This window comes from Lampris incognitus, chromosome 3 (genome assembly GCF_029633865.1).
Source record: "Lampris incognitus isolate fLamInc1 chromosome 3, fLamInc1.hap2, whole genome shotgun sequence".
Classification (NCBI taxonomy): domain Eukaryota; kingdom Metazoa; phylum Chordata; class Actinopteri; order Lampriformes; family Lampridae; genus Lampris; species Lampris incognitus.
The window spans coordinates 66,166,734-66,182,010 of record NC_079213.1 but is presented as its reverse complement, the minus strand read 5'-3'; the positions used below and the strand labels follow the sequence as shown (position 1 = coordinate 66,182,010).

Below are 15,277 nucleotides of genomic sequence, written 5' to 3'. Positions count from 1 at the left end.
TCCATCCATCCGTTATCCAAACCGCTTATCCTGCTGTCAGGGTTGCGGGGATGCTGGAGCCTATCCCAGCAGTCATTGGGCGGCAGGCAGGGAGACACCCTGGGCAGGCCGCCAGGCCATATATATATATAGATATATATATATATATATAAAGATAGATGTAGGAAAAACTTTACTCCATAGCAGAATAAGCCTGTTTCGTGCACCACGCACTCATCACCTACTATTTATCATGTATTTTACTGTATTTTATTTTATATACTATGTATTTTATTATTTGCAAGCCTGATATGTCTACCTTGAACAGTAGAAATGAACTGGCCACTGGCTGTAGACCCAGAAAAAAAAATCTGCTTTGCAATTACAAATAAGCCATTGTCTTTATTACCCCGCCCCCCATTAGATGATATACATATGATGACCTTTATTAGATGCTATATTTTTAGATTTTAACTGTCTGCTCTTTCAGCTGTGCTCCAGTCCCATTCTACTAGATGATATATATGTGATGTACCCCATTGGATGCTATTTTGTTATATTTTAAATGTGTGCTTTTTCAACAGTGCCCCTGGCCCTTAAAGTCCTTGCTTTTTCAAAATGAGTCCCAGTCCCTCCCCCATTGGTTGTAATGAGTTTGATGTTATTTTTCAAATGTTTCTTGTCCTCCCATTGGTTGCTATACACTGTAACTGGGGGGGTGACACGGGGTATCTATTGGCTGTGTTTCTTCTTTGTTGTTTAGCCACCTTGGCAGCTGATGAGTTGCATGGCACACGAAACAGGCTTGTTCTGCTATGAAGTAAAGTTTATTCCTACATCTATCTTAATATTCCGCTCCTCATTTGTTGAGCACTCTTACCAACACCACTGAAGGTTTCCGGGGGAAAAAAACGCTCTCTATATATAACTTCGTTAAAAGAAACACTCAACGATAGGGAAAGCGCTCAACAAAAAAGGAGCAAAATAATCCAGTGAGTCAAGTAAATTCTTTGAGACAGCACAAGCCTGTTTCATGCCATAAGCAACCACCAGCTGTCAATAAAGGACATACCATTTACTGCCTTGCCATGCACATCACGTGCACAACGTCCAACGGGAAAGGGAGAGGTGCGACATTAAAAAAACGTGATCACTAATGGTCCAAAGGGGGGGGGGGATTGGTATTTGTCGATTGGCATGATTTATTTATAATTACAAAATAGGTGCTTATATCTAGTGTGTGTGTGTGAGTGTGTGTGTGTGTGTGTGTGTGTGTGTGTATATATTCATACGAATTATAAAATAAAATATATTTTATAATATAACATATACATCTATATAATATGCGTATATATTATATATTAAAATATATTCATATCAGAAATCAGAAACACGTTGTCATTTCATTTCATGCACTTGCGCACATGAAAAAACAAAATCGTTTCCCCAAGCCCACAGCAGTCACTGCAACACAAAGACAAAGACACACATCCAAAAACTACAAGAACAAGAACACACACACACACACACACACACACACACACACACACACACACACACACATATACACTACCGTTCAAAAGTTTGGGATCACCCAAACAATTTCGTGTTTTCCATGAAAAGTCACACTTATTCACCACCATATGTTGTGAAATGAATAGAAAATAGAGTCAAGACATTGACAAGGTTAGAAATAATGATTTGTATTTGAAATAAGATTTTTTTTACATCAAACTTTGCTTTCGTCAAAGAATCCTCCATTTGCAGCAATTACAGCATTGCAGACCTTTGGCATTCTAGCTGTTAATTTGTTGAGGTAATCTGGAGAAATTGCACCCCACGCTTCCAGAAGCAGCTCCCACAAGTTGGATTGGTTGGATGGGCACTTCTTTGAGCAGATTGAGTTTCTGGAGCATCACATTTGTGGGGTCAATTAAACGCTCAAAATGGCCAGAAAAAGAGAACTTTCATCTGAAACTCGACAGTCTATTCTTGTTCTTAGAAATGAAGGCTATTCCATGCGAGAAATTGCTAAGAAATTGAAGATTTCCTACACCGGTGTGTACTACTCCCTTCAGAGGACAGCACAAACAGGCTCTAACAGGTACTATTTAATGAAGATGCCAGTTGGGGACCTGTGAGGCGTCTGTTTCTCAAACTAGAGACTCTAATGTACTTATCTTCTTGCTCAGTTGTGCAACGCGGCCTCCCACTTCTTTTTCTACTCTGGTTAGAGCCTGTTTGTGCTGTCCTCTGAAGGGAGTAGTACACACCGGTGTAGGAAATCTTCAATTTCTTAGCAATTTCTCGCATGGAATAGCCTTCATTTCTAAGAACAAGAATAGACTGTCGAGTTTCAGATGAAAGTTCTCTTTTTCTGGCCATTTTGAGCGTTTAATTGACCCCACAAATGTGATGCTCCAGAAACTCAATCTGCTCAAAGAAGTGCCCATCCAACCAATCCAACTTGTGGGAGCTGCTTCTGGAAGCGTGGGGTGCAATTTCTCCAGATTACCTCAACAAATTAACAGCTAGAATGCCAAAGGTCTGCAATGCTGTAATTGCTGCAAATGGAGGATTCTTTGACGAAAGCAAAGTTTGATGTAAAAAAAATCTTATTTCAAATACAAATCATTATTTCTAACCTTGTCAATGTCTTGACTCTATTTTCTATTCATTTCACAACATATGGTGGTGAATAAGTGTGACTTTTCATGGAAAACACAAAATTGTTTGGGTGATCCCAAACTTTTGAACGGTAGTGTATATATATATATATATATATATATATATATATATATATATATATATATATATATATATTTCTTTTAAAGTTTGGATGACAAAAGTTGCTATGACTGGAGTGTGAGCTCAGGTAGTACAACGATCGGAGACGGAGACGATGTTCTCTTATATTCACATCACAACCACATTCATCCTCTAAATGATAGATCAAAACCAAATCTCCACAGGTTATTACCATTGCATCATTTCGCCCCCACCCCGCCAACCCACCCCAACACACACACACACACACACACACACACACACACATATATATAATATATATATATATATACACGCACATGCACCCCGCATCGGTCAGGGGATCAATTATCATCAAGGCCCCCATGAAGCATTTCGCAGCCGTTATAACCATCTTATTTTCCACCTCAGTGAGGGATGGGGGCTCGCACACATCACACAGATGAAAGGCAACAGAGAGAATGTATAGCCTTGCACTTGCCCTTTGCGTCAATACAGAAAAATTAAAAGAGAATAAAATAGTGTGCCTGACTCCTGAGATGGACAGAGTATACTAATGTGCTGTGTGTGTGTGTAGCGAGAGAGAGAGCAATAGAGAGAGGAATGATAGCAGGGAAGGATGATGGAGGGAAAGAGAGTTGAGGAGGACAACGGGGGGGGGGGGGGAACATTACGAGTGAACATAGGAAAGAAAAGGAAGAGCGCCGTGATTGACAGATAAGGTCAAGAAAGACAAAGGATATGATGGAGAGAGAAATGGATAGGTTAGGGAAGAGGGAGTAAGTGAGTTGCTTCAGATCCATATCCATTAAAGTGGAAGAGGTGATAGTATGAGCTCAAGGCATCACCTGCTGGGCTAACATGGCTCTATCAACAACAGCTCCCGTGCTCACGAGCCCTGTCCCGAAAGGCTTCGCAACAATAACTCAGACAGGATGGAGAGGAATGAAAGAGGGAAAGAGAAAAAAAATTTGAGATACTTTATTGATCCCCGTGGGGAAATTATGAAGAGGAGGGGGGGCAGAGAGGCAGAGGAAGGAACGTGGAAGAGGATAAGGAGAGGAGAAATGGGATGAGGGAAGAAGAGTGAAGCAAAAGACAAATATAGAGGGAAAGAAAAATTGAGAAGAGAAATATTCAGGAGACACTGGAAAAGGAAGGCGCAGAGTACAGAAATGGTGAAGAGGAAAATTAACACGCGACAGAGAGAGAGAGAGAGAGAGAGAGAGAGAGAGAGAGAGAGAGAGAGAGAGAGAGAGAGAGAGAGAGAGAGAGAGAGAGAGAGAGAGAGAGTTGTCATATGTGGAAATAGCAGAGCAACTACTCTAACAGGTGAATCGGGGGTACGAGTTTAAACCTGTAGCTTTCCTTACTGCGGGCTCCTCTGTGGAAAACAAGAATAAATTGCAAATGGAAAGCTGAGCATGAAATTGTCTAATAACATCCGCCTGCGGCTGTTGTGACTCGCCTATGACGATACGACAATATCCATGGCTTAGGAAGAACGTGTTATTGTGACTATCCTCTCAAGTAAATACCCCTGGTTTACACATACAGTGTCTTCATAAAAGAGGCATTTGCTGTTTTGGATCAATCAAAGGGTAAAAAGTACACTAGCATCTTCTCATTTAACTTGAAAATTACAATCAATACAAGTAGACAACACAGGTAAGCTGGGTGATAAAACAATGTTAAGTGTCTCAAATACTGCAACTTACACTCGATCTTGAAGTAAAGACAACTTGGTTATTTCTCGATGGTGGCTTTTACAGACCATACTGACACAGCCACTCTCTGAAATCAGACAACGTCCACAGGTTTGTCTTCCTTACTCGCAATTTGTACAGTTATCGTCTGTTTGGACATGCGTTCACTTTAAAATCCAAGTGACTGGACATCTTTATTTTATAACCCCACCAAAGCATCTTATTTTCAGCAGCTTGTTATATCAGCCATTTAGTGAAGAGGGCGTATTACAATATTTCCACCTCATTAAAGTTTAAGATGTTGTGTTCACTATTGTTGGTGTGAATTGTTTTATTGCGTTGCAGGGGCATCGGCTGCAGGTCCTGAAACACTGTGGGGGGAGCATCAGGCCACGCACAGGCGCGGGAAGATATTTCAAGTAGGGGGGGGGGTTGCCAGCTAAAAGGGAAGGCGTTGTGGCGAAGAACGCATCGAGAGGCGGAGAACTGGTTTTTTTTTTTCTAATTTCTCCCAATTTAGTGGCCAATCGATCCCTAGTTTTAGTTCAAACTCCACCCTCGTACTCTATGCGTTCGCCAACTGCATCTCTCCGGCCGGCAGTCTCGAAGGAGACGCCTCGCCACTTCCGTGACAAGGCGACTCAAAGCCGAACCACTGCTTTTTCCGACACACCCAGACACGCATTCATGTGACGAAGACAAGCCGACTCCGCCCCCCTCCCGAAGACAGCGTTGCCAATATTGCTGCTTCATCGAGTCCGGCCATAGTCGGATCTGACAAGACCCGGGCGCGAACCCCGCTCCCCAGTGGGCAACTGCATCGACACAAAGCCGATGCTTAGACCGCTACACCACCGCGAACTCTGAGAACTGTTTTTAATCACAACTCCCGTGCCCCCATGCACCGCACCGCCCCGCACCTCACCGCCCCTGGGAGTGCTCTTTTATTCACACCGGCCAGAACGGACCAGAACTGACAACAACGTAATGACCGCCCCCCCCCCCACCATGTCGCAAGTGGCGACATCACTCCCAGTCACGGTCTTACAGTCAGTTAGTCAGTAAACGGTCTCCTACTTAGACCCCCCCCCAAAACAACAACACAAGAATAACCACAACAAGAACGCCACATCATTAAAACACAACTTTAAACCTAACATTAACAGTCCCATCAGCCATTGCGCTCCCCCAGCGCAGAACCGCCGACAGTCAGAGCGACCGACTCGCCGAACGTCCGGTAAATGTCATTGTGTAGGGTTGTCATTACGTCATGGGGACGTTATCACTACAGGGACGTTAGGGAAAAGTCCCTGGGACGTCATTGCGGGATGTTCGGCGGACGTTCTCAATACGTTTTTGAAGGACCAAATGAGAACGTATCCCGGATGTTACATTTACGTCACACACAGAACGTCGCACCACGACCAAACAAGAACTTGTTGCGGACGTCCCTCGGAGAACGTTGGGGCGTTGACCAGTGGGGGACGTTCTAAATGTCCTGTAAACGTCCCGTAGACGTTCCCACTCAGCTGGAAGGGAGCTGCCCAGTATGACCACAGTCTTCACCGCTGAGCAGCTCCAATGGAGCGTTTGGTTAGTTAGGGGTTAAGTGGCTTGCTCAAGGGAACATCAGCCCTTGGTATTAGGTATTGAGGGAGGGGAGAGCGCCATTCATTAATTCCTCCCGCTCACATTTTCCTGCCGATCCATGGATCGAACGGCGACCTTCCGGTTACAAGCCCTCTTCTCTAACCTTTAGGTCACGGCTGCCCTTAAATATGGGGGAACGGAACAATTCAGATTTTCAACCTTACCGCCGTCTATCTGCCACAGGGGTAGCGCAACTAACCTACGTTTCCAATAGTGGAAAGGACGTCCCATAACACGAGCGCAGGGGATTTTTATGGACGACGATACAGAAGCTAGCGTGCAGCAATGCATTCTGGTACGTGTAGGCACAGTGGGAAAGACTCTGAGCAGGATTTCTCCATCAACACAGTGCACAGTGAGGACCTTATTGCTTCAATCGACGACATTACTCATCAGTACTGATTACACATAAGCGAAATGTCCCTTTAATTTGTCTTACATCATCTGATTCCAAGGACAGTATAGGCAAAAATTGGCAAAACTTTACTTTTAGTGATATTTTCTTCATTGATGAAACTTGTTTAATGTAGATAAGTTGGAACTACGCTAGCTCACCTGAGCAGGGGGCATTGTGGTACAGTGGAGTGTTTTTTATGACTCACTTAGGGCACATGCAAATGACAAAAAGAGACGTGTGGTCAAAATTGTGTTTACCTAGAGAAGAGACTGCGAAATTTGTAGTTAATCAAAGCTTTCTCGGCTTATATTATTCTCATTTAAAGATGACTGTAAAAAATGGGGGGGGATCCTGCCTGTTGTCTTATAGAAACTACTCTGTATTACTCTGCACTAATTGCAGTAATTACGCAGATTAGGGAAAGACCATAATGGGTAATTTCAAACAAGTGTTAAAAAGGGCAGAGAGCCTCCTTGACTATCCGCGTTTCATTCGGGAGCACAATTAACCCTTTCAAACTTGATAGAAATAGTAATTTTTTGAATATCGTGGTGAAATTTGCTATTGTCTGAAACGGGAATTTTAATCATAGTGTGCTTTTCAGCTCTATTCCCCGGAAGCATGGTACAATTCTGACGTTATTCGAGTTACATGCATATGAAATCAACGTCAATTCCTTTGGACATTTTACACACGTTCGAGGCTGGATAATCAATCCTAAAGGCATTAACATTTGCTTAACTGCAGTGCTCAAAATGTAAACGGAAATCTATTTCATTTTCAATCAGGTCACAAGCAAGCTGTATAGGAATACTTTGCTGAGAGAACCCTTCCACCCCCCCCCCTCTCTCTCTCTCTCTCTCTCTCTCTCTCTCTCTCTCTCTCTCTCTCTCTCTCTCTCACACACACGCACACACGCACACACACACGCACACACACACACACACACACACACACACACACACACACAGCGGGAATCTATTTTTGCATCTAAAAGAGCAGAAAAGGGCACATACTGTATGTGATCCATATTCTTTCATATACTGCCTTTAGTGCATTAGTGTGCGTGTGTGTGTGTGGGGGGCTGGCTCGGGGAAGCGAAAATCAATAACCCCATAGGCCAAATGTTATGAGAATCAATGCCTCTTGTAAACTGTTGATATCAGGTGAGAGGATGCAAGGCAGAGGTGCAGGTGTAACATAGGTTGTGTTACAGGTTTGTAACCCCCTTGAAAGATCTCATTAATATTCGTCTGTCTGCGCTGTGATTGGTTGAGTACGAATACTGTCGTCATGCTGAAGAGACGGAGGGTGATTGCTCGTTGTAGCGGTCGTAGCCGGTTTAAAAATCTCACGTGTATCGATAGCTAACGTTAGCCGTCGGCGTCAGAAGGGAAGGCAGCATGGGTTAGGGTTAGGGTTAGGGTCTCTCTCTCTCTCTCTCTCGCTCTCTCTCAACAGAAGAGACCCTCCGTCTCTTCTGTATGGCGACAGTATCCACGCTCAACCAATCAGAGCACAGACAGACGAATATTAATTGGATCTTTCAAAGGGGTTATAAACCGATAACACGGCCTATGTTATCGCTCCAGAGGTGCCCTGACGAGGGGACCTCAACATGTCTAGTTTGCATGTAGGTGTGTGGGTGCGGTTTCTTTGTGCACAGATACACATGTGTGTCACTGTTCCCCACGCAAAGTCTTTACCTAGCCAAGCAGCTCGGCCGCCAAGCCGCTCGGGTATATTTGGAGACCTATTTTAAGATTTTTTTTAAAATTTGTGTCCATCCAAGAAAGTAACCCAATCTGCAATCGATCAAGCAGAGGACATTCGTTCCTCGCCTCCCCCTTCCTCCCTCCGTTCGCTCTGCTTGCGCAACACGTTCAACAAGGCGATTTACGCAACTGCACAGACTCCGGAAGGAAAGTGAAAGGGAAGGAAGATATGGGGAGAGAGAGAGAGAGAGATGCTGGCAACAGTGGCGCCCCCAAGGGGTGGCCAGGGGTGGCCACGGCCATCCTGATACTATCCCTGGCCGCCCCGCTGCCCCCCAGCCATGAGTCACGTATGCAGAATGTGCTTCTGACTATGCATAATATGCTTCTATCTGACATTTTACATTAGGTGCTGTTCATTTAAATCAATAATGTATATTTTTCATAATAATTCATGTCAAAGAAAATAACAAATGCATAGCCAGGCAGCCAGCCGCTTTTGATCGTCTGCCACTCCGTCACACATATAAAATATAACAATGAATCGTCTAACACGATGCAATATATACAGATACATAAAACATTAAAACAGAACTGTTGTGGAACTCAAAATGTTAACTGTACCGGCATTAGTCTATGCACATCAGATATTTAGTAACATTAACTGTAAAAAAATAGGGACCAAAGTATTTCAGTATGCGACTCCTTAACTCTCATATTGTCAGTTTTCAACTAGCCTATACAGTACACTGCAACAGCAGAACAGAATTCCTGAAATTCAGTCACGGCTTTTGGTTTGGTGTGCCACCCCAAGATTTTCAGTGACTCCATTTGGCCACCCCTATGAAACATTTCTGGGGGCGCCGCTGGCTGGCAACATATTTTCGTGGCGTCTTTGCAAGCACTCGCCACTTTTTGTGTAGTTATCCCCTGGTTCTGATAATTGCTCTGAATTCTATGAAAGAAAGCGTGTCCTTGTACGACCACGGCGACTGTGCTGTGGTTAACCCTCACGAGACCCCTCAGCACAAAGACTGGATTCTGGTTTCTCTCTGGGCTGTCACAATTATAGAGACGGGATAACTAGATTAACTAGATTAAGGCTAGCAAATCAATTTTCTTACAAAGTAAAGCATTCTAATAACACAAATATGCAGGTTTTGTGCCAAGCATCCCCCCAAAACACACACACACACACACACACACACACACACACACACACACACACACACACACACACACACACACACACACACACACCCTTTACCTACAAAATGTGTGCAGTTGAACACAGTTTTGCTAAAAGAGACATCCAGCAGTGAGAAGTGTCACACCTGCATGTTCAGAATAGTTGGCAGCACAAAGACGGAGCTCTGTTTTAAAGGAACTGGGTAATTTGGTGCAATTTGAATTCTCCGTTCAACAAAACGGCGCTGCCCCACTTCTCCAGAAGTCTTTTAGACTGCTCCGCTCTTCCTCTTCGCAGCTCACCGGGTGACAGACAGCAAAGAACTGATCAAGGGAAAGATCTGGGGGTGGACGCATCATCCCTGACATCTGGAGACACGCGACAGCACCGGGAATAAATGGAACGATGTAAACTTGTTTTTTTTTGGGGGGGGGGGCGGACTGCGAAGCCGATGTAAAAATAGCTCCACCTCAAAAAGACCCACATGACTGATCAGTACGTTTACCAAAGTCAGCCGTGACGCTGTGACTAAAAGCCAGTGCGGTGTAACTACTGCATTACTCTAATTCTGCAATTTCATTTACATATTTATGTTTTCTTTCATTTAGCTCTTTTAAACACTGTCATCGCCATTTGGCTCCTCTGTTAAAACCAAGTGTGAAATGCGGTCATGTCAAGCTGAATATATTTTGATTCAAAATGTCCTTCCAGGATAAACCGCTTGAGATGCACCATCTCGTTTTCAGGGGGGGGGGGTCCGCAGGCACAAAACATGGAAGTTAGCAAACATTTAAAACACGTAAATAATAATAAAATTATGATAAATTAAACAATCCCAGTGACACAAAGCAATCGACGCAGTAACATCAACTGAGAACTCTTTTTCCACACTTGAGAACGTTCTCACAGACCATCGTCTCGGCGTGCTCCATCGACGAAAGGCCAATTTAATTAAGTTGGCATTTGAAAAGGACCTAACCAAAATACTCAGGGAGGAGTGGAAGGACAGAGTTTTTTTTAACTTTTATTTATTTCTAGTTTTTCCCCTTATCCCACCCGATTAACCCAATGGCATATGGCCGGAACTCATGTCGAATAACTCCCCTGGCTCAGGCGATAGTCGTAACACCAGCTTCCTTCAAACTCGTGTCGGCTGCTCTCGCTCTTTTACACGCTGAAGCTTCACGTGGATTGCATCACTTTCAAGCCGCGAAGGGGGCGTAGGGAGAATGCTTTCAGTTGCTTGGCTGCAGGCGCCCGGGTGGGCCAGAGGGGTCGCTGGAGAACGACAAGTCCCCGGACACTACACCCACTGTCCCTCGGGTAAGGGCGGCCTAATGAATGCCTTACCCCGTGGACACTCTGGCCGTGACCGGTTACGACGAGTCTGGGATACGAACCTCCCAGCCACATGACGAGCGGACTGCAAGAACGGCGGTTTATTCCGCTCGGCCACCAGAGCGGCCAAATGACAGAGTTTTGAGAAGACCTCATTCTGCAGCACAGCGCCGCCTACCGCTCTACTCATGGTGAGTAGGCTTGTATGTTATGTAGGCCTTGTATAGGCATTGTGAAAAAATGTGAGACACAGTTAAAATAAAACAAGCCAAAAAAGGGTCAGCCTATAGCTACAGGCTATAATGACGATTAAATGGTTTAAATACATAGGGGCCTATAAAACTCCTGCTCAGGCTGCTTCTAGGATGCGTCCACGTGGCTCGAGGGGTAGGCCTGCGTTAACGCAATTTTTCCTCGTTGTTTTATCCTTTGGTTCTGCAGCAATGGCTGTTGTCCATAGGCTCCGTTTCGGATTTATCCGATTCAATAACAAACCAAATCTTAACACGTGGTCATCTGAAAGATAATTACTGTTATGCAATGAGACCCATTTCATTTGTGACCCCCTGAAAAAAAATGTAATGCCCATCTGTGAATTGGTGTCTGGCGCCTGGTCTGGAGAAAACTCAGATTGCAGAGATGTGAATGTTAATAATATCTGAGTCGGGTGTGTATATAACCGTATATACCACAGGGGTGAGTTCTTGGTCCTTGTAATGAGACGGCACCATTGAGTTTCCCACCTCCCTTCCCTTCTTCCACCACTGCAGACAGCAAAAGCAAAACTTACTGTCTTCAGTCTGCATAGCCCCCCCCCCCGCCTGCCTTTACGTCCCTTCCTCAACCCGTCTGCCTCCCTTTAAACGCTTCCCTCACATCTCTTTGTTATGTGCGGCAGCACGGCGCCGTTAGGGTTTTCGGTTAACGACGAGGAAGCCATCCGCAGCGGGGGAGTGGTGTCGGCGTGTGAGAGGGGCCAGAGATTAAAAGAGCCCGCAGGAGAGTTCACTTCCTGCGCACAACTTTGCAGACTTTATTTCGCTCCTGCTACAAACGCGATACCATTACCGCCCCCCCCCCACCACCGATGTCACTCCATTTACTCCATTTCTGCAACGTGTCCATCCCACGTTCCGCCTTCGCCGGCTTACCCGCAGCGCACTGCTCTTCGTCCGCCCCGTTCTCGCAGTCTCTCTCGCCATCGCACCGCCATGACAGAGAGACGCACTTGCTGGCAGCACCCCCGCAGTCGAACTTCTCAGGCGGGCACGTCTGGCGGCCTGTTGAGAGGGCACAATGGAGGAGAGAGAGAGAGACAGAGAGGGAGAAGGAAGGAGGGAGAGAGAGAGACAGACAGAGAGAGAGAGAGCGAGTGAGAGAGACAGAGATAGAGAGAGATACAGAGACAGAGAGACAGATACAGAGAGAGAGGGGGGCAAAGGGGGGAAAAGAGAAAGTGGAGCATAGATAAGGAGAAAGAGGATGGGAGAGAGGGATGGAGATGGAGTGAAGGAGGTGGGGGAGGCACAGAGAGCGTGGGGCGGGGGGGGACCAGAGAGAGAGAGAGAGAGAGAGAGAGAGAGAGAGAGAGAGAGAGAGAGAGAGAGAGAGAGAGAGAGAGAGAGAGAGAGAGAGAGAGAGAGAGAGAGAGAGAGAGAGAGAGAGCAAAGGGGGGAAAAGAGAAAGTGGAGCATAAATAAGGAGAAACAGGATAGGAGAGAGGGATGGAGATGGAGCAAAGGAGGCGGGGGAGGCACAGGGAGTGTGGGGCGGCGGGGGGGGGGGACCAGAAGGGGCAGAACAAGAGAGGAAATAGGGAGAAAGTGAAAGATGGAGAGGGAAGAGACAGTCAGTCAATGAACCAGTTTGATAATTCAGTTATCTTGTTGCTCAAATCGATACACCATCAAAGGTCTGCAATTAAACTGGACACACGGAGGAAGAGAAACAAAGAGCAGGTTCACTGTGACACACACAGCCAGGAAAATACACGCACACACTAAACTATCATGCATGGACACACAACTTCTCAAATACATTAAAAAACACACACACACAAGGATGAAAAGATGCACACAGGCACCCGTCAAGACTCTTGAAATACATCTGTACGTGTCTGATTTTGGTTTTTATCACGCGACATCTTGCTTGTTTCTGTGAGCGCGTCGCTTTCGAGTGCAAGTCGATAAGCTGTGGAGGGAGCACCGCGCTTCGCCCCTGTGGAACCCGCGGTTCGCCCCTGTGGAAACCGCGCTTCGCCTCTGTGGAACCCGCGCTTCGCCCCTGTGGAACCCGCGCTTCGCTCCTGAGGAACCCGCGCTTCGCCCCTGTGGAACCCGCGCTTCGCCCCTGTGGAACCCGCGCTTCACCCCTGTGGAACCCGCGCTTCGCTCCTACGGCTCATGTCAAATCTGTGGGGTCGCCTGCCGAGGGAAATGTGGCAGAAGAGCACATGACATCTACACCCTGCCTCCGAAGAGGAGCCCTGGTCCCTCCTCCTAAAAAAACATCAACCACCTCCACATACGCTATACAACACACACACACACACACACACACACACACACACACACACACACACACACACACAACACACACACACACACACACACATACACACACACACACACACACACACACACCACTGCAAACTATAGCCCTGCATTACACTACAGTGTTGTGTCAAGCTCAACTCTATCAATTATACATGCTACCATCAGCAGCGCTGCTAGGCAACCAGCCCGTGTGTGTGTGTGTGTGTGTGTGTGTGTGTGTGTTTCTGTGTGTGTGTCTGTGTGTGTGTCACAGCCATAGATCAATAACGCCACGGCATTTGGTTAGTTCGGCTTTCATCTCCGTCACTTATTTTCAATTTCATGTATTTTCTTCTATTATTTTTTAATCTTCGGCAGCGCTGCTTACACCAGCGCCTTCAAACGCCGCACATTGTTGATGAACACTGACGCCGCTTCTTATAGTATTCTGTTTCTTCTACCCAGCTGGGGTACTATATCTTGTGCTTGATCACAGCTCCCTCTCTCTCTCTCTCTGCAACTCTCTCTCCATCTCTCTCTCTCTCTCTCTCTCTCTCTCTCTCTCTCTCTCTCTCTCTCTCTCTCTCTCTCTCTCTCTCGGCAACTCTCTCTCTGTCTCTCTCTCTGCAACTCTCTCTCTCTCTCTCTCTCTCTCTCTCTCTCTCTCTCTCTCTCTCTCTCTCGGCAACTCTCTCTCTGTCTCTCTCTCTGCAACTCTCTCTTTTTCGCTCTCTCTCTCTCTCTCTCTCTCTCTCTCTCTCTCTCTCTCTCTCTCTCTCTCTCTCTCTCTCTCTCTCTCTCTCTCTCTCTCTCTCTCTCTCTCTCTCTCTCTCTCTCCTTCCCTCTCTATCCATTGCGGGGTCTCGCGTGAGCAGTTTTTCAATGTGCCTCCCCTAAATGAGTTCTTGCTTGGCCTTTATAGAATAAGAATGGAGCCTTCCCCAAATCCCTTTTAAGAGAGCGAGTAAGCCGCCGCCATATCAGCACAATCTTATTACTGCCGAGGCAGCTGGAGGGACTCTGTGTGTGTGTGTGTGTGTGTGTGTGTGTGTGTGTGTGTGTGTGTGTGTGTGTGTGTGTGTGTGTGTGTGTGTGTGTGTGTGTGTGTGTGTGTGTGTGTGTGTGTGTGTGTGTGTGTGTGTGTGTGTGTGTTGTGTTTGGATGCAGGTGCATGTCCTCGAATCATGATTCTCTGAGTTAAGTCTGACGGAGTGTTTGGATAAATCTGTATATCAGCTAATTGACCAGTACAGAAGAGGATTTCTGGTGTGTGTGTTGTGTGTGTGTGTGTGTGTGTGTGTTCCTGGACTATGATTACGTATCAATAAATCGGTACCTTGGGTGTATATGTGAGCGTACAGTATATACACTGGTCAACAGTGTATATACGGTGTCAGCTCAGACAGAAGGTCCTTATTGGTGCATTTATTGGTGGAGGTTCGGGGTGGTCACTGCTGAATCTCATTATATTTTTTGGGATTTCTGATTTCGATATACTTTATTAATCCCCGTGGGGAAACTCCTCTCTGCATTTAACCCATCCTAGCTGTGCGGCTAGGCGCGGCGGGCAGCCGCCGTGCAGCGCCCGGGGACCCGCTCCGGCTCGTCTCGCCACGCCTCGGTCGGGGGCACAGACAGGGGTATCGACCCTAACATGCATGTCTTTTTGTGACGGTGGGGGAAACCGGAGCACCCGGAGAAATCCCACCGCAGACTGTTATATTCTTTGATAGAATAACCACACGACGTATTGCTTAATAACTTTACTAAGAGAATTGCAAGGCAGACCGTTAGCTTCCAACATACTCCGACAGGTTCTCAGCAGCAACTCCCAACAACGTTCAAAGAGTCAACCTAACCTAATGTTACTAGTGACCTAAGAATACAGCGCCCTCTAGCGGTTGACAGTATAGAACTCAATGTAATATAGGGTAACTAGATTACTGAACACAACACAGACACGGAGAAAACGCAAAGTCCACACCGAGGACGACCTGGGATGA

The 15,277-nt window shown here is 46.0% G+C and overlaps 1 protein-coding gene across 1 annotated transcript in view; it reads right to left on the bottom strand.

The window, feature by feature from the left end:
- The window catches only part of lrp8 (low density lipoprotein receptor-related protein 8, apolipoprotein e receptor), a 306,559-nt gene that overhangs the window by 115,497 nt on the left and 175,785 nt on the right, over positions 1 to 15,277 (bottom strand). The window contains exon 4 of the mRNA XM_056275639.1: positions 11,892 to 12,020. Coding sequence (XP_056131614.1) covers positions 11,892 to 12,020 — 129 coding nt within the window. The remainder of the gene's footprint in view (positions 1 to 11,891; positions 12,021 to 15,277) is intronic.